Below are 27,433 nucleotides of genomic sequence, written 5' to 3' on the forward strand. Positions count from 1 at the left end.
GGTGGAATGAGAAAGCAGAAGAACTGCAAACAATGTCAGACAGGAATGACTACCATGGGCTCTTCTCAGGACTGAAAGCTATCTATGGTCCAAGAAGCAATACAGTGGCCCCAGTAAAAACTGCACATGGAAGCAAGCTATGCAGTGACAGGAAAGGCATCACTGAGCGATGGAGGGAACACTTCCGTAACCTAAACCAACAAGGTGCGGCTGACCGCAATGCATGTGAAAGGCTCACAACTGGACCGGTAAGAGAAGAGCTATGGGGAGTCATCACTATGACAAAACTTGATAAGGCTTTAAAAGACACCAGAAGTGGTAAAGCACTCGTGCAAGACAGCATTCCGTCAGATGTACTGAAGCAAGGTGGTCCTGCTCTGAAGACTGAACTGTTGAACTTATATAATGCTCGTTGGCAGAGTCAATGTCTCCCTCAGGACTTCAAAGATGCACTGATAGTCACCATCTATAAGAAGAAAGGTGAAAGTAGTGTTTGTGGAAACCACCAAGGAATCTCCCTTCTGTCCACAGCTGGCAAGTTTATGGCAAAGATACTGCTCAGCCGGCTCAAGATCATCTCAGAAGATGTGCTTCCTGAAAGCCAATGTGGCTTTAAGGCCGGAAGAGCAACCACTGACATGATTTTTACTTTGAGGCAACTCCAGGAGAAGGCAGTAGAACAGCAGCAACCATTGTACATTGTCTTTGTTGACTTCTCACAAGCATTTGATACAGTGGACAGAGAAACACTCTGGGAAGTGCTCAAAACTTATGGCTGTCCAGACAGGCTGGTTACGATGATCAAGTTGTTTCATGAGAACATGTCTGGCAAAGTATCTATTGGAGGAGACATCAGTGAAGACTTCACCATCAACCACAGGTAAAACAGGGATGCGTTCTTGCTCCAACTTTGTTCACACTATATCTTTCTGCAGTTTTGGAAACAATGGACCATAATCTGGACAAAGGTGTGTACATCAGGACTGGCTCGGATGGAAAATTGTTCAACCTGTCAAGACTCAAAGCCTCAACCAAATCAAGAGAGATATGTGTCAGAGAGCTGCTGTATGCAGACGACTCAGCCCTGGTTGCTACTGATGTTAATGTAATTCAAGAAATTGTAGACCACTTCTCATTTGCTGCCACTCTCTTTGGCCTAAGAATCAATGTCTCCAAAACCGAACTTCTGTACCAGCCTCCTCCTCTGTGTAGTCCCAGTGAGACCCAACCACCAGTCATATCGGTTAATGGGGTAGCGCTGAAATGTTCTGACTCTTTCACATACTTAGGAAGCGCTGTGACCAACACCAACTCGTCAGGTCTGGAAGTTGAGAGGAGAATTCAATCAGCTACATAAGTCTTTGGAGCTTTGCAGAAGCAACTTTGGTCTTGCCACAACATTAAAATGGCAACCAAGGTCAAAGTGTATAACACAGCTGTTTTACCACCTCTGCTTTATTCAACTGAAACGATGACATTGTATCGGAAGCACATCAAGAAATTGACCAAGACACAACACAGGCATTTACGCCAAATATTACACATCAAGTGGCAAGAGAGGGTACCAGATATGGAGGTGTTCAAACGTGCTGGGACAGTCAGCGTAGAATCGCTCATCACAGCTTTTCAGCTGCGTTGGACTGGTCATCTCACAAGAATGAGCGATGATTGTTTACCCAAAGCTGTTTTCTCTGGCGAGCTACATGAAGGAAAGAGGAATCATGGTGGTCAGAAGCTGCCCTACAAAGATGTGCTCAAGTGCCACATGAAGAACACCGACATGAACGTCAACACCCGGGAGAAAGATGCTTTGGACAGAAGAAGTTGGCGCTGCATTGTCAAGAAGTCAATCCCAGCTATCGAGGAGAAAAGGCAGAGAAAAATGAAGCAGATCATGAACGTAGACATTCGGTGCTAGACCAGTCAAATCACAAATGCAGCCGATGTGGGAGACAGTGCCGATCCAATGCTGGTCTCGTGGCTCGTAAACGTGCCCGCAGAGACTAAACTCTTAGCACAGTCAACATTGAAATCGATGGACAGCCGAAGGAAGGAAGGAAGGAAGTTATTTCTACAGATGTACTGTGGAGAGTATCACTGCCTGGTATGGAGGCTCCTATGCACAGGATCAGGAAAGGCTGTGGACGGTTGTAGGCTCAGCCAGCTGTCATAGGCACTAGCATCCATACCACTGATGACATCCTCAAAAGACAATGCCTCAAGAAGGCAGCATCCATCATTAGAAGACCCCCACCAACCAGGACATGCCCTCTTCTCAGTACTACCATTAGGGAAGAGGTATAAGATCCTGAAGACGCACTCTCAACATTTTAGGAATGGCTTCTTCCCCTCTGCCATCAGATTTGTAAACAGTCCATAAACACTTCCTCACTAGGTTGTTCTCTTTTTACATTATTTAATTGTGTTTTATATATTTATTACTGTAACATGGTAATTTTTAAAATGTATTCCACTGTCCCGCTGTTGCAAAACAACGAACTTCATGACACATGCCAGTTATTCTGATTCTGCCCTCTGCCAGCAGCCACTTTCCAGCTAACTGTTGGGCTTCCAGCAGCATTCCCATCCATCTAAGCTGCCAGCATGGAAAGAGCCTATGTTCCTCTAAATCTGGAGTTTCCAACCTCTTTTATAGCATGGAGCCTTACCATTAACAGAGGGGTCCATGGACCCCAGGTTGGAATCCCCTGTTCTAAATGAATTGTGATCGAATGAGATTCTCCTCCTGCAGATCTCGAAGGTCAATGGTACAAAGGTGGTTTGTTTATAGTAGCTTAGTTGTTCTCAGTAGCCCTGAGTTGGTGAGTGAAGCTGGAAGTATACATTGTCTTGGCTCAATAGCTGACTTACTCAGAAGCATTTCAGCAAGTGCTAAATGGCATCTCATTAGATCCACACATTCAATTTAGAACAAAATGGGCTATAAAAGGGTTTGATACTTGCATCATGCTCACTTAGGCCCCAGTCCTTCAAGAACTCAATCCCGTCACTGAAGTCCTCATGTGGAAGAGAACCAGGCCGCTGCTGAAAAAACAGCTCCAGCATTTCATTCCCGTCAGGGTCAAGGTCACAGTCATAAGACATCTACAGGAGAATGAAAAAAAGAGAATAAATGATTTTAAATGCTGAACTGGGAGCAATTCTCCTGAACTTTGAACTTCTCAAAATAAAAAAAGTTCAGCCTTTTAATTAAGGATATTAACATGAACTTCACAGAACAATTGAAATTATATTCAAGTATTACATTGCTCCTCCAGCACTTCTGACAGAACATGCCACAACCCTGGTGTGAATTTCCCTCAGGAAATTCCCGCACTTGCTGAGGTAAAATTCTAAACAATTACATTTCCTGTTATTGAAGAGAAGTGGATTAGCTAGAACTGCTTTGTTTTCCTGCATCTAAGTAGCTCACATGAATAAAGTACCTCTTTATAAAAAAGGGAGTAGGTTAAACCATTGATAATTCTTATTAGTAAGGCATCTGGCAAAAGCATGTGTTCCCTTCAAGCCAAGAGCTCTAGTTACATCAGGCAGAAGACAAGTTGAAAACATCATAGGATAAGAGGTAAACAGCATGAGATCAATCCCTTCCACCCAAGTCATCCAAACCAACCAGGGCATTTTACTGAGCTAGTCCCATTTGCCTACAGTTTGCCTATATTCCTGTCAACTAGGGGTTTTCAACCTTTTTAATACAATGGACCACTACCATTAAGCAAGGGGTCTATGGACTCCAGATTGGGAACCTCTTCACTAAACCTCTCCACTTCTCTTTTAAGTGTTGTAGTTACACCTGCCTCTACCAATTCCTCTGTCAGCTTGTTTCTTTTACCCACCACCCTCTGTGTGAAAACATACCTCTCAAGTCCCCTTTAAATCTTTCCCCTCTAAACCTATGTTCTCCAGTTTTACATTTCCCCACCCTGGGAAAAAGACAGTGACCATTCACCGTACCCAAGCCCTCATGATTTTAAAGTCCTCCACAAGTTCACCTGTGAGACTCCTTCACTCCAGGGAAAACAGGCTCCCAGCCTGTTCAGTTTCTCCTTATTACTCATGACCTCCCAGGCAATATTCTTGTGCAATTTTTCTGCACCCTCTCTAGCTTAATCACATCCTTCCTATATCACAGTGATCAGAAAAGTACACAATATGCCAGGTGCAGTCTCACAACTGTCTAGGTTGTCTCGTACAGCCAACTTTTGCACTCACTGTCCTGTACAATGAAAACAAGACCATAGGAGCATAGGAGCAGAATTAGGCCATTCCACTATAGGTGATTTATCATCTCGCTCAACGCTATTCTCCTGCCTTCTCTCTGTAACATTTGGCGCCCCGCTTAGTAATCAAGAACCAATCAATCTTCACTTTGAATACACCCAATGAGTTGACCTCCACAGCCATCTGTGGCAGTGAATTCCACAGATTCACTACCCTCCAACTAAGATTCCTCCTCCTCCTCCTCTCTGTTCTCGTATTCTGAGGCTGTGTCCTCTGGTTCTAGACTCTAGAAATATCCTCTCACCCTTTCATTCCTGTGATCATCCTTGTGAACATCCTCTGGACCCTCTCCAATGCCAGCACATCTTTTCTTGGATAAAGGGTCTACAACTGCTCACAATACGCCAAATGCAATCTGAACAATGCTTTATAAGCCTCAGCATTCCATCCTTGCTTTTATATTCTAGTCCTCTTGAAATGAATGCTAATGCATTTGCCTTCCCTACCACCGACTCAACCTGCAAGTTAACCTTTAGGGAATCCTGCAGGAGGACTCCCAAGTCCCTTTGCACCTCTGATTTCTGAATTTGCTCCCCATTTAGAAAATAGTCTCTGCCTTTATTCCTTGTGTGGTTCAGAATATGTATGCTATACTCCTTCTGAACCACCTTATCTACCTGTGTTGCCATCTTCAGGCAACCATCTACTTTACTCCTAAGTCCCTATTGCACAACACTCCTCAAGCTGTATGTCTTGCTTTCAAAAAATATCACTTTGCACTTGTCCAAGTTCCACTGCAGTTCCTCTGACCATTTTATAGATCTAGATCCTGTTGTAACCTTAGGCAATCTTCCTCACTGCCCACTGCCCCACCAGTCAGTGGCAGACAAGTGGAGAAGACTGGGTTCCTTCATTCCAGCTGCAGATGGTGCATTGCGTCATCACTGCAGTCTCAAAGTCAAACACACAAACGTGGCTCCTCCTCGCCACAGTTGGCATGGAGCATGACTTTCAACCCAAGTTAATGAGGCTGCTAAATGACAACCTTTTTTAAAAAAAAATCCCTACTGCAAAGCCATGTGGTCTTTCGCCTTACACTCACTCTTCTCCTCAGCTCTGCTTTCCAAATATATATATATATATATATATATATATATATATATATACACATACATACACACACACACACATACATACACACCTTTCCACTCTTTGCCCAGTTCTGAGAAGAGTCATTGACCTAAAACATAAACTGGTTTCTCCTTCCACAGGTGCTGCTTGACTGGCTGATTTCTTCCAGCATTTCTGGTTTTGTTTCTCATTTATTGTTTTTCCCTCATTTATTTTGCACATGGAAGTTTATTGTTCAAAGGCTTCTCTCCAATTCCAAATCCTTCTATCTCCAAATCGTCAGTATCTAACACTGTCCTCGAGTCATGTAATAATTTGCTCAAATATTTTATATTGGGAAAAAAAACACAGAACAAAACAATGGATAAGGTGCTTTAAGGTGCAAGTAGGGCCCCAGAGAGAAAAAAAATAAGGTGCAAATTCAGACCGAGAAAAAAAATCTGAAGCTTCTTTATAAAATACTATATCCACATCCTTAAATTGTGGTTCGTAGATCCGTGTTCATAAAAAAAAATCCGGATATAATTTAAAAAATCAATACAGCATGTATTTTAACCATGATGGTATTTCCAAGATTGAAATGATCTCAAATCACAAGGCGCGATTACATCACTCTAATCGTATTACTCAAAACAGGAAACAGGACCTATAAAACTAACACACAAAGAACGAGAAAACATTGTGAATTTACAATATGATCAATCCGATTACTGAATGTGCTAACTTACATTTCATAGTCGAGAACAAACATACATTCGTATTTCTGGAAATTAATAAAATATTCAAAGCGACCTGCCGCAAATCTACACATCTTTTGCGGTATTTTTTGTTCGTACATTCTGTATATTACATGATTCCACAACTATTACTGCCCCATCGTCTCCATACTGGTTTTACATGTCACGCTAAAGGAAAGATGCCCCCACCCGGTCTGAATAACAAATAAGCAAATTGAAACCACAATACCCTTCCATGTAAATAGATTTTGTGTCGGATTGATTTCACGCACCAACGTCGCCCAATCTAAAATTGAGCTCTACACCTGAAACTCCACTGTCAATTGTCAGAGAAATGCCGGGGTCTGATGGCTAATGGACAGCAGATCGCAAACGCAGGTGATCACATTCCATTTGTCCACCCACCACCATCAAAGGTGACACGTTTCAGGTCAGATTTGTTTTAAAGGAAAAACCGCCTTTGCGAAAACATCTGTTACATCAGATCTATCAGGAGCCTTACCTTGCCGGCGGCTTGTCGCACTCTCCGGACTGCCGACCTGCCTCGGCTCACAACAGACTCCAACAAGGCAAAAATGACATCAGGTTACCGGAACTGCAGGCACCCCGCCCGGCTCTATGGGTAATGTAGTTTCAACGCTCTCATCCTCTTGCTGATGCAAGCACTTGCCCGACAGCAGAGGGACTACAAGCCGCTGGCACCGCCGCCAGAACCACCCTTCCTCCCTCTAAGCACCGAAACTCGCACAGTTCCTGTAGATGCAGCTCAAGCGAGACAAGGGGCACCGTAGTCCTAATGCAGGGTCTCGACCAGAAACGTTGATTCCTTTTCCCTCACAGATGCCGCTCGACCCGATGCGTTCCTCCAACAGATTGGTCTTTGCAGGGTTTAGGTTTAAATCTCACCCGAGGTCCCACCCCTGCCTGGTGCTCATTGGTTGAATTTTGTTTGTCTATCTGCTCGTGGATAAGCCCAAGGAGCCTTCAATCGCTTCGGGGTCACCACCTCTGGGCAACAAAGCAAGGGGAATTCCAAGGGGAAGTGGGGCATCTAGATGAACCGGTTGTGTCAAAACAGTGAGAAGGCACCAAAAATTACAGAGAAGGATTATCCAATCCACCGACAAGATAAAAGTGCTAATCTCAGCATCCTCTCCAGGGCATCACCCCCAGCGGTGAAACCTATTCGCTCGGAAAGACAGCCCATGTTATTTGCATAGCAATCAACTGTTCTGAATTCCATCATGTAAAGAGATTATCGACAGGGCAGAGGTATTGATATATGAATGTTCTCAAACTCTCCTTGAAAACGAGTAATATTCCCACAGAGTTAATGGCGCGGTCCTGATGCAGGGTTTCGACCCGAAATTCCTCCTACCGATGCTACTCGACTCGCTCTAATTTATTCCTGTTCATTATTTGTTTATTTATCTACTGATACACCTTCGATCCACGGTGCCCCAGCAACACCCGAACCTTCTCACGGGACATTGGACGATGATCAATTGACCAATATCTTTGGACTGCGGGAGGAAACCGGAGGACCCGGAGAAAACCCACGTATTCCCAGAACGGTGCCGGAATTGAACTCCAAGCTCCGGAACGCCCCGAGCTGTAATAGCCTCGTGGCTCTATTATCTTGTGTTTCATCTGTCATCAAGTTAATTGTTAAAAAGATTGAGAGTGATAATAGAAAATGACTAATTGAGTGAAATAACACTAATGAAATAGTGAATAACACTATTCTTTGCACTTCTGGTCAGATACTAACTGCATTTCATTGGCTTTGTATCTGTACTCGGCACAATGACAATAAAGTTGAATCTAATCTAATCTAATGTCAACCTGAAAATCACTGTCTGAAACAGCATGTCTCTTCACATTTAAAAAGCACCTGGATGAGCACTTGAAGGGCTACAATGAACATAGAACAGTATAGGAACAGGCCTGTGGGCCCTCAGACCATACTGCTAGTTTAAATTAATGGCACTTGCATGTATATAATCAATATTCCTTCATTCCCTGCCTTTTCATGCTTGTCTAAATGTCTCTAAATTGTACTTGCTTCCATCTCCTCCACTGACAGTAGGTTAATTGCACCTAGCACTTCCTATGTAAAAACAAACACCTTGTAAAGCTTTCATTAACTTTGTCCTCTCACCGTAAATCTTTGCCCTCTAGTATTTGACATTAACAGCCGGGGGGGTGGGGGAGAAACACCAATCTACCTAATCAATGCTTCCAAATAATTTCAGATACTTCTAGTTGGTCAGAATCAAAATCAGTTTTATTAGTACTGATATCTGTCATGGTTGGTGGGGTGGAGATATGTCTCCATCAAAGGAGGTGCAAGGTGCTCTTTCTCTCCGCTAGCCAGCAAGGTGTAGTACCTGCTTAGCATCCCCCCCCCCCACCTCCGATCATGGTCATGTGAAGGCATGGGAGGAGGTGTTGGATGGTCATATGAGCAGCTGATACATATCGCAAGTCCTGGTTATGCGACCACTGACGCCAGGCACACATTCTCTGAAGAGTATTGATAATGGCTGAGGTCACCCATCTTGTAAAATGGAAGGATAATCCCGGAAGAAAGCAATGGCAAGCCCTTTCTGTAGAAAAATTTGCCAAGAACAATCCTCGTCATGAAACCATGATTGCCTACATCATATGACATGGTACGTAATGATGATGATGTCACAAAACATTTATTGTTTTGCATCACTCTGCGTTATCAAGTGGGATTATTTTGGCTTCCAAAGGCACATAAACCTCAAAGGGCTTTAATGTAACCTACTCCAGTGGTTGTAGCACTCAACTCCATAGAAATGCCGAGCGTTCTGGACTACTTCCCGTCTCTGGAGAGGAAGCATGTAATGAACTTGAGGCCTTGAATAACCAACGGCCCCCTGGAGAGACCAGAGAACATCATTAACCTCTGTGACAACATTTTAAATAATTAAACATCTCATTCAGAAACTACAGACTGTATGGACTTTGTGCATTCGTCCAGTGACGACATGGGTTTCCTCCATGTCGAGTTTCCTCCCACCTCCCAAAGATCCAAGGCCATAAGACGTAGGAGCAAAGTTACGCCATTCAGCCCATCAAGTCTGCTCTTCCATTCCATCATAGCTGATTTATTAACCCTCTCTACCCTTTCTCCTGTTTTCTCCCCATAATCTTTGACACCCTAACTACTCAAGAACCTATCATCCTCCACATTAAATATACCCAATGACTTGACCCCCACAACTTTCTGTGGCAATGAATTCCTCATACCACCTTTTGGCTAAAGAAATTCTTCCTCATCTCTGTTCTAGAGGCATGTCCTTGTCTTCTGGGGCTGTGTCATCTGGTGCTCAACTCTCCCACTATAAGAAACATCCTCTCCACAACCACTCTATCTAGGCCTTTTAATATTCGATAGGTTTCAATGAGATGCCTTCTCATTTTCTAAACTGTAGCGGGTACAAGCCCAAAACCATCATATGTTCCTCATATGTAGAATCTCTGGGGACAATTGATTGGAATGTGGGAACAATAATATAGGATCAGTATAGATTTAAGTAGGTGCATGAGATGGGTGTACATTTGGTGGGCTGGTTTCCAAACTGTATGACTCTGTATTCTCTAAAATTAGTATTGGTTTATTATTGGCACAAGTTCCAAGAAACTGAAAGCTTGTCTAGCATACTGTTTATACAGATCAAATCATTTAATATTGTATTGAGCAAGTATAAGGTAAAACAATAAAAATGCTGAATAAAATGTAAATGCTACCAAAAAAGTACATTGCAGGTAAATGATAAAGGACAAGATCACAATGAGGTCGATTATGAGGCCAAGAGATATTCTTATCATACAAGATATCCATTCAATGGTCTGATGACAGCGGGATAGAAGCTGTCCCTTTGCCTGGTGATGTGTACTCACAGGCTTTGGTATCTTCTGCACGTCTGGGGTGGGTGAGGTCTTAGATTATGTTGGCTGCTTTATTCGGCAGTGAGAAGTATATGTTCTGAGGCGTGTCCAAAACTCTCTGTAGTTTCCTACATCCAGACAGAATGCTTTCAAAATGCTTCTTTTGCAGGGTTTCTCTTCACTGCAGAGTAGAGACAACCAGCTGAAGCAGTTACTCCCACAGAGCACGTTTAATGGGCACTTTTGATGAGTCCTGGAGGCAGGCCCACATCATATTGGAAGACCTCTGGGCTAGTTGGTGAAGTATCAGAAGCGTGAATCAAGAAGAGGCAGAAGATGAAAAGTAGCTGTTTCAAATTGTGAGAGACGGCTACAACTTCTCACAAACAGACGAAAATATGGAATGCAGAAAACGAATGGCCTAGAAATTTGTAAAAATACATTTGAAATATTAGATTCTCCATTTTAAATGTCCAGGGCAGTAAGTGAGAATTCCAAAGCAGAGGACAGTCCATTGATGGCCAACACCTCCAATAGTGTATTGATGTGTGGATGAGGACATTTCAGACGTGCTCGTTGTAGAGATACAAAGCAGGAAGACCTTCCAAAAGAAATAATCTTCTTAGGCTGGATTTTCCAGAGAAGTAAGAAATTTTGCATCCAATAGCCAGAATTTCACTATGTAAGAATTAAAAAACTGAGAACTGAAAGTAAATGTAGAAATCCTGAACTTGCGAATGGTGCCTGCTGGTAGCTTCTCAACTGCAATCTAATTTTGGACTTGCTGAGATTAGAAACCCGAGCCTACAGTTTCTTTGGCATAAATACCAAACTAATGTATAATGCCTATGATACTGCCTTCAGCTTTTATACATGTTATAAATTTTCCAGTAGTTCCATTATGCAACTTGTTTTCATTACTTGATTTGACCTGGTTCTGACAAATGGACTCTGCATATTGCAATGGAGTGGAGTAAGTATATTAACTTTTAAAATAATTATCTTAATTTTTTTCTTTTTTCTGTCTCAATTTTTGGGTGTTTCCACATACTTTTTTCAAAGTTCAAAGTAAATTTATTATCGAAGTACATATATCTCATCACCATATACAAACCTGAGAATAATTTTCTTGTGGACATGCTCAATAAATCCATAATAGAATAATAACCATAATAAAATGAAAGACCACACCAACTGGGCATTCAGCCAGTGTGTGAAAGACCACAAACTGTGCAAATACAAAAAGAAAGAAATGATAAAAATAATAAATAAATAAGCAATAAATATCGACAACATGAGATGAAGGATCCTTAAAAGTGAGTCCATGGGTTGTGGGAACATTTCACTGATGAAGCAAGTTAAATCGAGCGAAGTTATCCCTTTGGTTCAAGAGGCTGATAGTTGGGGGATAATAACTGTTCCTGAACCTAGTAGTGTGAGTTTTGAGATTCATGTATCTCACAGCAGCGAGAAGAGAGCATGACCTGGGTGGTGGATGCCTTTGATGATGGATGCTGCTTTCCTGTGACAATGTTTCATGTAGATGTGCTCAATGGTGGGAAGGGCTTAACTTGTGATGGATTGGGCCATATCCACTACGTTTTGTAGGATTTCCTGTTCAAGGGCACTGGTGTTTCCATACAGGCCTGTGATGCACGCAGTCAATATACTCTCCACCACACATCTATAGATGTTTGTCAGTTTTAGATGTCATACTGGATCTAAGTGGAGGAGGAGGAGAAGATGGCGGTGCGACACCGCGCGCACAGCCTTTCCAAATGAATATCAATTATGTGTAACTAGGGGGCCGTGTACAATCCGGATTTGATGGAGACAGCCGTAAGAAGCGCAGAGGAACATCTGGAGTAATTTCTGAAATGCCTGCTTCGCTGCTGCTGTTACTGTGCGATCGAGAATCTCCGGAGGGGAAGGCCCCAAATCCTCGGCTTTGCCTATTACCTGTTGCCGGGGCCGAGGTCAAAGCGCTCGGCAGAGATGGTGCTCGGTGCTTGGTGTCAAAGAGGTGATCGGAAACTCGGAGTTTTCGGACGGACTCGGAGTCGGACTGTGGTCGGATGCTTCCAAGATGCTGCATCGGCAAGTTGGCGGCGCTGGAGGTTTACCGTCTGCGTGAGATGATGGGACTTTCGAGAGACTTTGAGACTTTTACTGTGCTATGGTCTGTTCTTATCAAATTACAGTATTGCTTTGCACAATTGTAACTATATGTTATAATTCTGTGGTTTTTGTTAGTTTTTAAGTTGGTTTGTCATGTGTTTTCGTGATATCATTCTGGAAAAACATTGTATCATTTCTTAATGCATGCATTACTAAATGACAATAAAAGGGGACTGTGTGTCCTCATAATCATAATCATAATAATCTTTGCAAACTCCTAACGAAGTAGAGGCACTGCTGTGCTTTCTTCATAGTTACTCATGTTGTTTGCTGGTTATCGAAGAGTTTTGTTAGTGAGGCTTGATCAGTCCCGAACAAATGAATCAAAATCGGATCCAGAATCAGGTTTGTTATCGTTAACATGTGCTGTGAATTGTTTTCTCGCAGCAGTACAGTGTAAGAAATCAAAATCACTCTGTGACAATAAACAAACAAAAACATAAATAAATAGTGCGAAAGAGGAACACTGAGGTAGTGTTCATGGGTTCATGAACCATTCAGAAATCTGACGGCAGAGGGAAGAAGCTGTTTCTAAAATGTTGGGTGTTGTACCTCCACCCCAATCGTAGTGATGAGAAGAGAACATGTCCCGGGTGGTGAGGGTCCTTAATAATGACTGCTGTCTTCTTGAGGCACTGCCTTTTGGAGATGTCCTCGATGGTGGGGAGGGTTGATGGAGCTGGTTGAGTCTACAACACTCTGCAGCCACTTGTGATCCTGCCCATTGGAGCCTCCATGCCAGGCAGTGACGCGACCAATTTAGAATGCTTCATCTGTAGGAATCGGCAAGAACCTTTGGTGACATTCCAAATCTCCTCAAACTCCAAGTGAAGTATAGCCACTGGCATGCCTTCCTCATGACTGCAGCAATGTGTTGGGCCTAAGGTGGATCCTCTGAGATGCTGATGCCCTGGAACTCGAAGGCGCTCGCCCTTTCTAGCACTGACTCGTCAATGAGGACTTGAATGTGTTCTCCCGACTTCCCCCCAATCAATTCCCTGGTCTGGCTGACACTGAGTGCAAGATTGTTGTTTGGACACCGCTCAACAGCCTAGCTATCTATCTTACTCCTGTATGCCTCTTCATTCCTGTCTTGAGATTCTGCGAACAATAACAGTGTCAATGGTGAATTTATAGATGGCCCGTGAGCTGTGCCTAGCCACAGTCAAAACAATGACCATTTACATCCAAATGATGGCCCTTTACATCCAATAGGCCTGTGCTGCCATGGAAACCAGACTACCTCAACAACTAAGCTCTACTGGTTTTAAGGAGGAACTTGCTGCTTAAAGATCTGTCCAAGGTAAGTACAACCTTAATGGGTAAAGTGAGCAGCAAGCCAGGAAATGGGGACTCACGTGTTCTTCCAGTGTAGAAGACAATGACAAGATGATATATACAGTTTCTGTCCAGATGCAGTTAGATCTGTATAGGCAGGATATGAGTTTTTTTTAATATATTGCTGCAGTCACCAAGGGAATAGTAACATTAGGTAGAGAATTTCCAGGTATTGACCTAGTGACAATGTAGGAGCACTGTTGGCTATCCAAATTAGGAGGGTGAAGGGGAACTAGGAGGTGATAGCAGTTGATCTTGGAGGGGTTGAAGTCAACCTGGATGGAGATTCTTTTGATGTAACTGGTTATTTGATGTAGTGCATTCTGCAGAATGTGGGCCAGACCTCACTAGCAAATGTCAGATGTTCAGCATGGAACTGCCAGTTTTTTGCTATTTAATTGCCAGCATATCTGGGACTTTCATCCATCTGTGATGAAATGCCGAAGTCCCAAACTTAATGACACTATATCCATCAGAACACAATGACAATAAGCTGCTCATTGTGTCAAATAGTGCAGCTGATGAATAGATCCAAATATGCTGTGTAACTAACATTCTACACTGCACCAATAAATGGGAGATCTAACTGAGGAGAAGTTGGTGCGGAATGTGTGGGCAGCCCCCCTCAGGTGTGTCGGTTGTTAATGCAAATGTATTTCACTGCATGTTTCAATGTACACATAATAGATAAACTTGAATATTGAAGTATGGGACTTCATTAGAGATAAGCATTTACAGAGAACAAAGCTTCTGCATGAGACATATGAATGAAAGCTTCTTAATTTCACAGATGTTTGCAGTTATTCCTAAAATCTCTGCAATTTTCATTTTTGTCTGGAATGACTTTGTTAAAATGAGCATTTATTTTCATCTGCAATATCCTATTTGTGGGAATAGCTGCATTATAAATATATGGCAGAATTCCAGCAAAACTGTACATCCATCCCAAATTTATGTCACTGAACTTGTCCTTGATCCAGATAAGAAGTTAGAAGTCTTAAGACTTTAAAAATGGAGTTTAAAGGTACATAATATTATTGCTTTAAGACTTTGACAGCACAAAGGCAAAATGCTGCCCCTTATCCTTCTCCATTTGTCTGAAAGTCTTGATATGCATCACCCCTTCTTTCAAAGTTCAAGTGCAAGTTTACTGTCATTCAACCATATACATGTATACAGTACCTCGAAACAATGTTCCTCTGGACCAAAGTGCACAACACAGTACATATAACTCACACACAACAAATAAAGTAAAATTACAACAAATAATAAATTAATAAATGATAAAATATATTCCAGAAGATTGGCATTTAGTATAATGGTCATTTACAACACAAGTTAAAATGTAAACAGTATGACAGTACTAGTGCTTCAAACGTGATGAGACCTGGGTGGTGGCCGAGGGTTTGGTCGTCTCACTGCCTGCAGGAGGAAGCTGTTTCCCATCCTAACAATCCTTGTCTTAATGCTACGGTACCTCCTGGCTGATGGTAGGGGGTCAGAAAGATTGTAGGATGGATGGGAAGGATTTGTCCTACAATCTTCTTGACCCCCTGCCATCTAATGGCCTGCATATGCAATGCTGATGATAAATATTTCAGCGGTGTGGAAGACCAACCCCGATGATCCTCTTAGCTGTCCTTGAAATCCTTTCTAGGGTCTTGCAATTGGATGCCTTGCAATTCCCGTACCAGGCGGTGATGCACCTGGGCATGACACGCTGAATGGCATTCCTGTAAAATGGGGGTGGGGAGCCTTGTTCACCTCAATCTCCACGGGAAGTAGAGACGCTGCTGTGCTTTCTTGACTAAGGAGGGGGTGTTGATGGACCAAGTGAGATTGTCCATTATGTGCATTCCCAGAAACTCAATGTTCCTGATTCTCTCCACAGAGAAGCCATTTAAGTGCAGTGTCTATTTAGCATCATCCAACTAGGTGAGGTCATACTTCCCTGACTGTTCATATCTTTCTAGAGAATAGAGTATTATCAGTAATGCCTTCCCTCTATTTATAACTGCACTGTCACCTTAGATGCTCCCCAAGGTTCTATTCTTGTCCTCTCTCATTTCATACCTATATGCTGCATTTGGTTATATTTCATCACTTTCTCTGATGAGATGTCATAAACTTGTGATGTTAACTATCCCTCTCTCCAGAGCTGCAAACGATCTGATTATTTCCTTTTTAAAAATTTCTTTAATAGATTTCCACTATTTGTTGTATTTTGCTTTCATGGTTCTTTTCCGAGCTACAGCAGCACATTGAGAAAGCTCTGGAAGAAGTAAAGGAAAGCAGTGTCTTCAGTGAAGATTATCTCACAGTCATCACCACTAATTAAGTCAACCCACCACTAATTAAGTCAGCCCAGACTCACTTTAACCATGAGGATATCCACCAATGTGAAGGCACCATTGTTCTTAGTGGAACAGGCTAAGGGTGAGATTTAACCAGGTTCTAGCTGAACCAAAACCATGTACATAGAACATAGAATATTACAGCACAGTACAAGTATAAGCCCCCGATGTTGTGCCAATCTTTTAACTTTCTCCAAGAACTTTCCCTCCCACAAAGCCCTCCATTTTCTTACATCCATGTGCTTAAAGAGTCTTTTAAATGTCCCTAATATATCTGCCTTTACCACTGTGCCCGGCAGTGTATTCTATGCACCCACCACTCACTGTGTAAAGAAACCTCCGACATCCCTATACTTTCCTCTAATCACCTTAACATTTTGCACTCTCATATTAGCCATTTTTCCCCGGGAGAAAGATATGGCTGACCACTCTGTCAAGTCTCTTGTCATTTTAGAGACCTCTATGTACATTTAGTGTTTGGTATTCCAGTCACAGAATACATCACCACAATTTGTGACATCATAACCTAACACATCATTCACTTCCCATTGTCTTCAAGCAGGATCAATGCTAATTCAACAAGGAGAATAAAGGAACACACAGAACCACTTAAACATGACTTAAAATGAAATTGTACTCTACAAAAGCTTCAACATTATGTTTCCTGCAACCGAGAGAAATGGTAACTGTTGAAACCATCTCCATCTTCTACGCTTGTTGAAGAATGTTGAATAAAAGATTTACAATGGTTCATTGAAAAATCCTAAGTTGCCTCGTCAGATTAACATCCAACTGGCAATAAAAGCAGACTGTCTGATTAAATAGCAAATATCATAATCAAGTCTTTACTAATGATATGTTCCTTAACTTATGCCAATAAATTAGTTTACTTGACTTGTTCCCTAGTCAATAGGAAAACAAGAATGTTTGTATTGGCAATAAAGTTAGGATTGCAGCCCATTTAAGTAAACAGAATATGATTTTTTCACTGAGATAAAGGAACTATTATAGTAGCAATTCTAGACACAAATGGTCTATGTTTATTCATGTATAAAATATTGATGTTTTAGACATAATCAGTCTAAGTAGTCTGTCCATCAACTTATTGTAATAATATGTTTGGTATATTTCTAACTCCAATCTAAACCTGTCCTGAAATTCTCACTGGTTCTCTCCCCATAAATGGTATCTGACCTGCTGACTATTTACTGTATATTCTGTTTTTAGTTTTAGAATTGTAAGAGATTCTACAACTATGCAAAAAGGAAAGGAATAGAAAAAAAAACAAATGTATGTTTCCCCAGAGGTGAAAGTCTTTGTTGAAATATGAGGTAAAGCAATGGCTGGGACATTTAGTTCATGTCTATAAAAGACATTTAATATAGTGGAGAATGGAAAGTTTAATGAAGACATTAAAGTAAATCAAAATTACTAAAAAGAACTGGAGAAATTGAGGCATCTAAAAGCCAAGGATCTGATAACTTGCATTCTAAATTTTTAAAAGAGGTGGCAGCAGAGATAAAGGAAGTATTAGCAAAGGTCTAACAATATTCACTGAGTTCAGAAACTGTTCCAGCTTATTGAAAGGCTGCAAAAGTAAAATTGTTATTAAAAAGAGAGGAAAATAGAAAATCGTCAATCTGGCATAAATAGTTGTCAAAAAGCTGAAATTGTCAACTCCATGGCAATACCTTCTGACACAGTACGTGGTCAGGCCGACTACAGGAGAGTCCATACCAGATCAAGGACTAGACAATGAACCTGATTAGTTGACAGACCTCTCGGTGGGCGAGCATATCAAAGATAACGACCACGGACCCTTGTCCTCCAGCATAGCCACAGCCGAAGACAAAGATAGGGAATGATATGGGAAAGTTTTTAATTGGAGAAAGACTGATTATGATGGTATCAGACAGGACCTTGGGAATATAAATTGAGAATAGATGTTCTAGGGGAAATGCACAGCAGAACTGTGGAGGTTGTTTAGGGAGCACTTGTATGGGGTTCTGGATAGGTTCCTCACACCTAGACAGGGAAAAACTGATAGGATAAAGAAACCATGATTGACAAGAGAGGTGCAACGTTTAGTCAAGAGGGAAAAGGAAGCATGCTTAAGGATTAGAAAATAGGCAGGTCTCTTGAAAATTATAAGGTAGCCAGGAAGGTGATAAATATTCTTAGGAGAGATGGAAGAGGACAATGAGAAGGCATTGGTGAGTAAAATTAAGGAAAACTGCAAGGCATTCTACATCTACATGACGAAAAGGATGAATAGAGTAAGGGTAGGACCGCAGAGGGATAAATAGAGAAATATGTGCCTGGATGCGGAGGAGGTAGCGGAGGTCCCTAATGAATATTTTTAAAGAGCTTTGGCCAGCGGTCACTCCAGACAGTGGAAGTTTTGAGAGGAGGGGATTTCAATCAGGTCCACTGCCTGAGGATAAAAGGCAGCAGTTTTAACCAATGACCAATTGGTGTTTGGGATCGATTAGCAAAAGCAAATTAAAGGAAGGTAGGAATGAGCACAGCAGCCATCATCACAGTGGTGGTTATCTGAGTGGGCGGAGTCAGAATGGTGATCTTGAGGCTTTAGCTCTTTAAGGCTTCAGTCAGAGAAAGCAAAGGAAGGAAAAGCTCAAGTTTATGCGTTCTCTTATTTATATCTGCTCAGCTAGGACAGTAGAGATGACAGGCAGGATAGTGGAATGCTCCTCATGCGGGATGTGGGAAAGCAATGTCCCTGATAACTACAACTGCGAGAAGTGCATCCAGCTGCAACTTCTAACAATCCAGGCTGAGGGAGTGATAGATAGGACATATAGAGAAGTAGTTGCAGCCAAGGTGCAGGACACAGGAAACTGGGTGACAGTCAGGAAGAGAAAAGGAGTTAAGGTGCCTGTGCAGAATACCCCTGTGGCCATCCCCCTCAACAACAGAAATATCACTTTGGAAACTGTCAGGGGGCGGGGTGGGATGGATGAACTAACAGAGGAAAGTCACAGTGGTTGGGTCTCTAGCACTGAGTCTGCCTCTGTGACTCAGAAGGGAAGAGGAGATGAAGAGGCACACAATGGTGATAGGGGATTCATTAGTTAGGGGAATAGGGAGGTTCTGTGGGCAAGAATGAGATTCCCAGATGGCACGTTGCCTTCTGGGTGGCGGGGTCCAGAATATCTCAGATTGAGTCCTCAGCATTCTTAAGTGGGAGGGTGAACAGCCAGAAGTCATGGTCCATGTAGGTACCAATGATATGGGTAGGATGAGTGATGGGGTTCTGCAAAGGAAGTTCACAGAGTTAGGTGCTAAGTTAAAGGGGATCATGGGGCTCTCTTCTAGGGAAGGTGGAACCTGTACAGAAGGGACAGTTGGACCTGAACTGGAGGGGCTAATATCCTAGTGGGAAGGTTTGTTAATGCTGCATGGTGGGGTTTAAACTAGAGCTGCAGGGGGATGGGAACCAGATTGCCAGAACAGTTAGAGGAGAGGTTGTGGTGGCAGATGTTGGTAAGACCTTAGACAAAGTTAGAAAAAGGTTGAGCATAGTACAACTAGTGTCCTGAGCTGCATATACTTTAATTTCAGAAGTATTATAGGAAAGGCCGATAATAGTGCTGAAGAGGAGTTAGCTGGTTTACAAACAGAGGCAATGTGCAGTGAGGAGAGGCTGTTGATAGGGCAAAATTGCCTCTTTGCAATGTAAAAGGTGGACAAAATCGAAAAGGCTGAAGGTGATGTATTTGAATGCACGCAGTATATGGAAAAAGGGAGATGAATTTGCAGCACGGTTGCAGATTGGGAGCTATGATATTTTATGCATCACTGAATCATGGCTGAAAGATTATACCTGGGAGCTTAATGTCCAAGGATACACGTTGTATCAAAAGGACAGGCAGGAAGGCAGAGGGAGCAGCATTGCTCCGTTGGTAAAAATTGAATCAAATCAAATCATTAGAAAGAAGTGACATACAGTCAGAAGGTGTTGAAACATTGTGGATAGAGCTAAGGAACTGCAAGGGTAAAAAGACCCTGATGGGAGTTGTATACAGACCCCCAAACAGTAGTAAGGATGTGGCCTGCAAATTACAACAGGAGATAGAAAATGCATGCTGAAAGGACAATATTATAACAGTCATGGAGAACTTCAATATGCAGGTAAATTGGGAAAATCAGGTTGGTGCAGGATTCCAGGAGGATGAATTTCTAGAGTGCCTTTGAGATGCCTTTTTACAGCAGCTTGTGGTTGAACCCAATAGGGGATCAGCTATTCTGGACTGAGTGTTGTGCAATGAACCGGAATTGATTGGGCACCTTAAGGTAAAGGAACCCTTAGAGGCAAGTGATTATAATATGACCGAATTCACCCTGAAATTTCAGAAGGAGCAGCTAAAGTTCTATTGTATCTGTATTACAGTGAAGTAAAGGGAGTTACAGAGGCATGAGAGAGGAGATGGCAAGAATTGATTGGAAAAGAATTCTGGCAGGGATGACAGCAGAGCAGCAATGGCTGGAATTTCTGGAAGCAATTTGGAAGACACAGAAAATATACAATCCAAAGAGGAAAAAGAATTCTGAAGGAAAGATGACACAACCATGGCTAGCAAGAGAAGTCAAAGCCAACTTAAAAGCCAGAGAGAGGGCACATAATAGAGCAAAAAATAGTGGGAAGTTAGATGATTATTAAGCTTTTAAAAAACAACAGAAAGCAACTAAAAAGTCATTAAGAAAACAAAGATGGAATGCAAAAGTAAACTAGCTAATAATATTGAAGAAGATACCAAAAGTTTATTCAGTTACATAAAGTGTAAAAGAGAGGCAAGAGTGAAAGTCGGACAGCTGGAGAGTGATGCTGGACAGGTAGTAATGGGAATAATGAAATGGCAGAAGACTGAGTAACTATTTTGGCGCTAGCAGTTTGGTGGAAGTTTCAGTTGCCAGGAGTCATGAAGTTACCATAACTAGAGAGAGAGAAGGTTCTTAGGAAATTGAAAGGTCTGAAGGTAGATAAGTCACCTGAACAAGCTACGCTCCCATGGTGTTTTAGGAAAGATTCTAGCATGGATAAAGCAGTGGCTGATTAGCAGAAGGCATGGGAATAAAGGGAGCCTTTCTGGCTGGCTGTTGATGACTAGTGGTGCTCCACATGGGTCTGTATTGGGACCAATTCTTTTTACGTTATATGTCAATGATTGGATGATGGAATTGATGGCTTTGTTGAAAAGTTTGCAGGCGATATGGAGATAGATTGAAGGGCAGGGAGTTTTGAGGAAGTATAGAGAGGCTGCAGAAGAATGGGCTGTGTAATGGTAGAAGGAATACAGTGTTGGGAAATGTACGGTTATGCACTTTGGTCAAAGAAATGAAAAGGTTGACTATTTCCTAAATGGAGAGAAAATACAAAAAAACTGAGGTGCAAAGGGACTTGGGAGTCCTTGTGCAGGATTCCCTAAAGGTTAATTGCAGATTGAGTCTGTGGTGAAGTAGGCACATGCAATGTTAGCATTTATTTCAAGAGGACTAAAATATAAAAGCCAGGATGTAATGTTGAGACTTTGGAAAGCACTAGTGAGGCCTCACTTGGAGTATTGTGAGCAGTTTTGAGCCCCTTCTCTTAGAAAGGATGTGCTGAAACTGGAGAGGGTTCAAAGGTGGTTCATGAAAATGATTCCAGGATTGTATAGCTTGTCATATGAAGAACACTTGATGGCACTGTGTCTGTATTTACTGGAATTCAGAAGAATGAGGGGTGACCTCATTGCAACTTATCAAATGGTGAAAGAGTGGATATCGAGAGATGTTTCCTACAGTGGGAGAGTATAAGACCAGAAGACACAGCCTTAGAATAGAGATGAGGAGGAATTTCTTCAGCCAGAGAGTGGTGAATCTGTGGAATTCTTTGCCATCTCTATGTATATTTAAGACAGAGATTAACAGGTTCTTGATTGGTTAGGGCATGAAGGGATATAGAGAAAAGGCAAGAGATTGGGGCTGAGAGGAAAATTGGATCAGCCTTGATAAAATGGCGGAGCAGACTTGATGGGCCAAATGGCCTTATTCTGCTCCTACATCTTATGGTCTGATATTTTATTTCAGTATTCACCAGGGAGATAGACTTTGACAAATGTGGTATTGGTTTAGAACAGGTCAATGTGGTGGACCATATTGCAGGTCAGAAAGAGGTAATGTTGGACCTGAAAAGCTTTTGAATCAATAAATCCCCATGGCCAGACAGGTTATAAGTTTCACCAGGAAGTGAGGAACAAGATTGCTGGGGTGTTGTTAATGACTTTTGCATCTTGCTTGCCCAATTTTGTTCCATTGTTCAAGAAAGAAAATAGAGGTAATCCTGGGAACTTTAGACCAGTAAGTCTTACATCAGTGATGGACAAACTGGTTGAGAAGATTCTTAGTGATTGGATTTATGAGCATTTGGAGAAGCATAGTTTTATTAGGGATAGTCAGCATGATTATGAGCCTGATTGAATTTTTAGAGGTGACAAAACAAATTGATGGAGATAGAGCAGTGGATGTGGTGTGTATGGATTTTAGTGAGCTGTTGTCAAGGTTTCTCATGGTAGACTTATCCAGAAAGTCATAAGGAATGGGGTTCATGGAAACTTGTCTGTGTGGATTTTGAGTTGACTTGACCACATAAAGTAGAGGGTGGTCCCAGAAGAAGCGTGGTCTGCCTGAAGGTCCCGTGACTAATGGTGTTTGCTAAGTTCTGCTCTGGGGCCTCTGCTGTTCGTGACTTTTATAAATGATGGATGCGGAAATGGAGGGGTGGCTTTGTACGCTTGCAGATGACACAAAAGTTGAAGGTGTTGTGGATAGTGTAGAAAGTTGTCATAGGTTACAAAGGGATGTAGTCAGGATGCAGAGTTGGGCAGAGAAGTTGCAGATAGAGTGCAATCTGGAAAAGTGTGAGGTGATTCACTTTGGGAGGTCAAATGAAGGCAGAGTAGTGAATTTATATGAAATTTTATATCCATCCTACAAGGTGAGGAAATAAAAATCTTTACATTATGACTCAGTCGCAATGTACAGACATTTGAATTTATAAGTCTAATGGCTTGTAGAAAGAAGCTATCCCATAGCCTCTTGGTCCTGGCTTTAATGCTGTGGTGCTGTTTGCCAGACGGAAGCTGCTGAAACAGTTTATGGTTGGGGTGACTGGTGTCCCTGATGATCTTCCAGGCCTTCTTTATGCGTCTGCTGCTGTAAATGTCCTCAGTGGAGGGAAGTTAACATCCACTGATGTGCTGGGCTGTCTGTACCGCTCTCTATAGTGCCCAGTGATCAGGTGGTGCAGTTCCCGTACCAGGTGGTGATACAGCCAGTCAGGATGCTCTCAATGTTGCCCCTGTAGAAGGTCTTGAGGATTTGGGTGCTCATGCCGATCTTCTTCAGTTGCCTGAAGTGGAAGAGTTGGTACTGTGCTTATATTTTTGCACACAGCCAGTGTGTACAGTCCAGGTGAGAGCTTCAGTGATGTGTATACCAAAGAACTTGAAACTACTCACCTTCTCAACTGCAGTTCCATTGATGTTGATCGGGTTGAGCCTGTCTCTGCTCCACCTGTAGTCCACAATCAACTCTTTTGTTTTTTGGATACTGAGGGAGATGTTGTTATCTTGGTATGACTGTGTCAGGGTGTCAACCTCTCCTCTGTAGGCTGTCTCAAAACCGTTGGAAATAAGGCCGATCAAAGTCGTGTCATCTGCAAATTTGATCAGCAGATTGCAGCTGTGTGTGGCAGCACGGTTGTGGGTGAAAAGGGAGTAAAGGAGAGGACTCAGGACACAATCCTGGCAGGATTCTCAGCCGTGTGGAAGAACAGAGGGATTTTGTGGTCCAAGTCAAAGTTGCTGCTATGGTGGTTAAGAAGGTGTATAGTGCGTTGGCATCTTACTCGGGATATTGAGTTCAACAGCTTTACAGAGGTTGCAGTGGAAGTTTACCAGGATGCTGCCTGGATTAGAGAACATATGAGAAAAGGCTGAGTGAGCTTTTCTCTTTGGAGCAATAGTGGATGAGAGGCAACTTGATAGGGATCTCTAAGATTATGAGAGACATATGTAGAGTGAACAAACAGAACACTTCTTGTAGGGCGGTAATGACCAATACCAGAGGACATCCATTTAAAGTGAGTGGAGGAAATTTTAAGGGAGATTTTAGAGGTAGGTTGTCTTACATAGAAAGTATATCTTGGATGCACTCTCTCTAAAGCTCTTAAACTGAATACTGGACTAAGAAGACCAACACAATATGTGCCTTCTTAACCACCATAGCAGCAGCTTTGAGGAATCTATGGACTTGGACCACAAAATCCCTCCGTTCTTCCATGCTGCTAAGAACCCTGCCATTAACTTTGTACCACACACAAGATGCTGGAGGAACTCAGCAGGCCAGGCAGCACCTATGGAAAAGAGTACAGTCGAAGTTTCGGGCTGAGACCCTTCACCAGGACTGGAGAAAAAACCTTGTACTCTGCCTTCCAGTTTGACCTTCCAAAGTGAATTACTTCACACTTCCCTGGATTGAACTCTATCTGCCACTTCACTTCCAAGCTCTGCCTGGGTGGTGGTTGAGGCTGATAAAATAGGTATATTTAAAAGACTCTTAGATAGGCACATGGACGTAAATAACAGGGAATTATGGGCTATATTGGAGAGAAGGGTTAGTATGATCATGGAGCAGGTTCATATTAGTCAACACAACGTTGTGGGCTGAAGAGCCACATTGCGCTATGCCGTTCCATGTTCTATTTTAGCGAAGAAAATTGATCTTATTATCTAGTTTCCTAACGCGTCCTACAAATAATAAAGATAATACTGTACCAACATACATCAAAGTTGCTGGTGAACGCAGCAGGCCAAGCAGCATCTATAGGAAGGGGCGCAGTCGACGTTTCAGGCCGAGACCCTTCGTCAGGGTCTCGGCCTGAAACGTCGACTGCGCCTCTTCCTAGAGATGCTGCCTGGCCTGCTGCATTCACCAGCAACTTTGATGTATGTTGCTTGAATTTCCAGCATCTGCAGAATTCCTGTTGTTTACGTTTAAATAATACTGTACCAGTCATTTTAGACACATTGCTTTTCTTATCCCATTTCCTTACAATAGAGGGAGCTGTGCTAGCCTCCCCTCCTGTTAGAAATTCCAAACTGATGCAAATTCAAGCAAGTTTGATGCCGTAATCATCAAACCACTTAAGATACAGTATCTTGGAACTAAATAATTACTGATGATTTTTGAAAATAATTTCTTAGTGTATGCACAAAGAACAATTCCTAGCTTCCCCCCCCCCACCTCCCCGAACCCCACCTTGGTATTGGCATGTACATCTGTCTCTTCACCTCCTCCCTTACTTCCATTCAGGGCTCTAAACAGTCCTTCCAACACCTCACCTGCGAATCTATTGGGGTTGTCTATTGTGTCCGGTGCTCCCGATGCGGCCTCCTCTACATTTGTGAGACCCGTCGTAAATTAGGGGACCGTTTTGTTGAGTATCTCCGCTCTGTCCGCCAAAAGCAGAATCTCTCGGTGGCCAAACATTTTCATTCCCATTCCCATTCCCGATCCGACACGTCGATCCATTCCCTCATCTTGTGCCACGATGAGAGCACCTTCAGCGTGGAGGAGCAACAACTTACCAGGGGTGATTGATAAGTTCGTGGCCTAAGTTAGAAGGAGTCAATTTTAGAAAACCTAGCACATTTATTTTTCAACATAGTCCCCTCCTACATGTACACACTTAGTCCAGAGGTCGTGGATACGGATCCCTTCTTTGTAGAAGTGGTCCACAGCAGGGGCGATTGATAAGTTCGTCGCCCAAGGTACAAGGAGACCAGTTTCACAGCTCTCGTTACATACACATGCAGTTCAACTCATTGAGTGAAAATGCAGAAAGTTTGAAGTTAAGCGAACTTATCAATCACCCCTGCTGTGGACCACTTCTGGAGGTCTAAGACGCCGACTTCTATAAAGAAGGGATCCGTATGCTCCATGACCACTGGACTAAGTGTGTAAATGTAGAAAAAATAAATGTGCTAGGTTTTCTAAAATTGACTCCTTCTACCCTAGGCCACGAACTTATCAATCACCCCTCATATATTCTGTCTGGGTAACCTCCAACTTGATGGCATGAATATCGATTTCTCCTTCCGGCAAAAAAAATCTCTCCCCCTCCCCTCTTCTATTCCTCACACTGGCCTCTTATCACCTGCCTGTCACCTCGCCCTGGTCCCCTCCTCTTTCCCCTTCTCCTTTTGTCCACTATCCTGTCCTATCAGATTCCTTCCTCTCCAGCCCTTTACCTTTCCTACCCAAACAGTTTCACCTATCACCTTCGAGCTCGCCTTCACCAATGTTTTTATTTTGGCGTGTTACCCCTTTCTTTCCAGTCCTGAAGAAGAATCTCGGCCCAAAACGTCAACTGTTTACTCATTTCCATGAATGCTGCCTTACCTGCTGAGTTCACCGCTTTCTCTGGTCCGTTGCATTAGATTTCCCGCATCAGCAGAATCTAGTGTTTCTCGGAGATAATTCTGAAAATTGATCACCAGAAGAACATAGTAATCCTCTTCCCATAAGCTGCATTCTGCACTGCCTATGTGTTAGCCATCTCCTTAAAATCAGCAATCAAACTGCAATTAGTATTTGTAATATGGCAGAGGATGAGTATGATCAGCTCTGTCGAGGCATGTACGTTATATTAAATGCGCTGTGCATTACAGATAGGATCTGCTACTGGAATTTACTGTTTCACGGTATTTTTTTTCAATATTGTTAGTCTTCCACCTCCCAGCTCAGCTTAATTAAAGATGGAAATTGCAAGTTAGGCTGTTTTTTTTCTCTCCCATTTTTAAAAAACTCATCCCCCATTCAATGTGTTGAGGTTAGGGTTACCCACTATGCATCAGCTCTTAAGTTACTTTAATGTAAACTAGAAAGTATTGACAAACTCCTCTCTCATACATCAATACAAATAGATGGGACGGTGCAAGGCCGAGGAGGTCTTAGAAAGTGATGGTTGCTTACACCGATCTGATTAACTGTGGTTTTCCAGCTTCTGTCGTTTTATTTATTCTTATTAAGGGCATTGTATTTATTCAAGAATATATTATATTTGTTGTGAATGCCATTTTTAGTCCAAAATTAAACAGTGGTTTAAGTTTGAACTATATATTTTTATCAATTTACTTAATTTTATCAATGGAATGGCAACTGCAAGGTGGACGTGGTGAGAGAATGCCGATAATTCTATCAATAGAAAATGAAATATTATTCGATTAGAAATAGAATTGAAATGTCTACTTCTCATTCGCAAGAGAATGGAAATCTAACAGCAGCTGAATATCTGTGGTCCAGTAGACAATTTGCAAGGTGTGTACCTCAAGACTGTAAAAGCAATAGCACGGAATCATCTCTAATAAACTTAGATCCTGACACTATGCTTGAGACCAAGCGGAATCAGTAAGGTTTATGAAGATTAACGAATGGTGTATGTTGAAGCGTCTTTTTTTCATTCATAAA

General features: G+C 42.3%; 1 protein-coding gene across 2 annotated transcripts in view; it reads right to left on the minus strand.

The window, feature by feature from the left end:
• creb3l3l (cAMP responsive element binding protein 3-like 3 like) overlaps positions 1-6,988 on the minus strand; it is a 34,534-nt gene extending 27,546 nt beyond the window's left edge. The window contains exons 1-2 of one of the 2 annotated variants that reach the window (XM_063042806.1): positions 6,613-6,988; positions 2,965-3,105 (exon numbers count right to left, since the gene is read on the minus strand). In XM_063042806.1, coding sequence (XP_062898876.1) covers positions 2,965-3,105 — 141 coding nt within the window. In that variant the 5' untranslated portion in view covers positions 6,613-6,988. The remainder of the gene's footprint in view (positions 1-2,964; positions 3,106-6,612) is intronic. The other variant, XM_063042805.1, reaches the window with a different exon arrangement.
• Between the last annotated feature and the right edge of the window lie 20,445 nt (positions 6,989-27,433).

Source organism: Mobula hypostoma, chromosome 3 (genome assembly GCF_963921235.1).
Source record: "Mobula hypostoma chromosome 3, sMobHyp1.1, whole genome shotgun sequence".
NCBI classification, from domain to species: Eukaryota; Metazoa; Chordata; class Chondrichthyes; order Myliobatiformes; family Myliobatidae; genus Mobula; species Mobula hypostoma.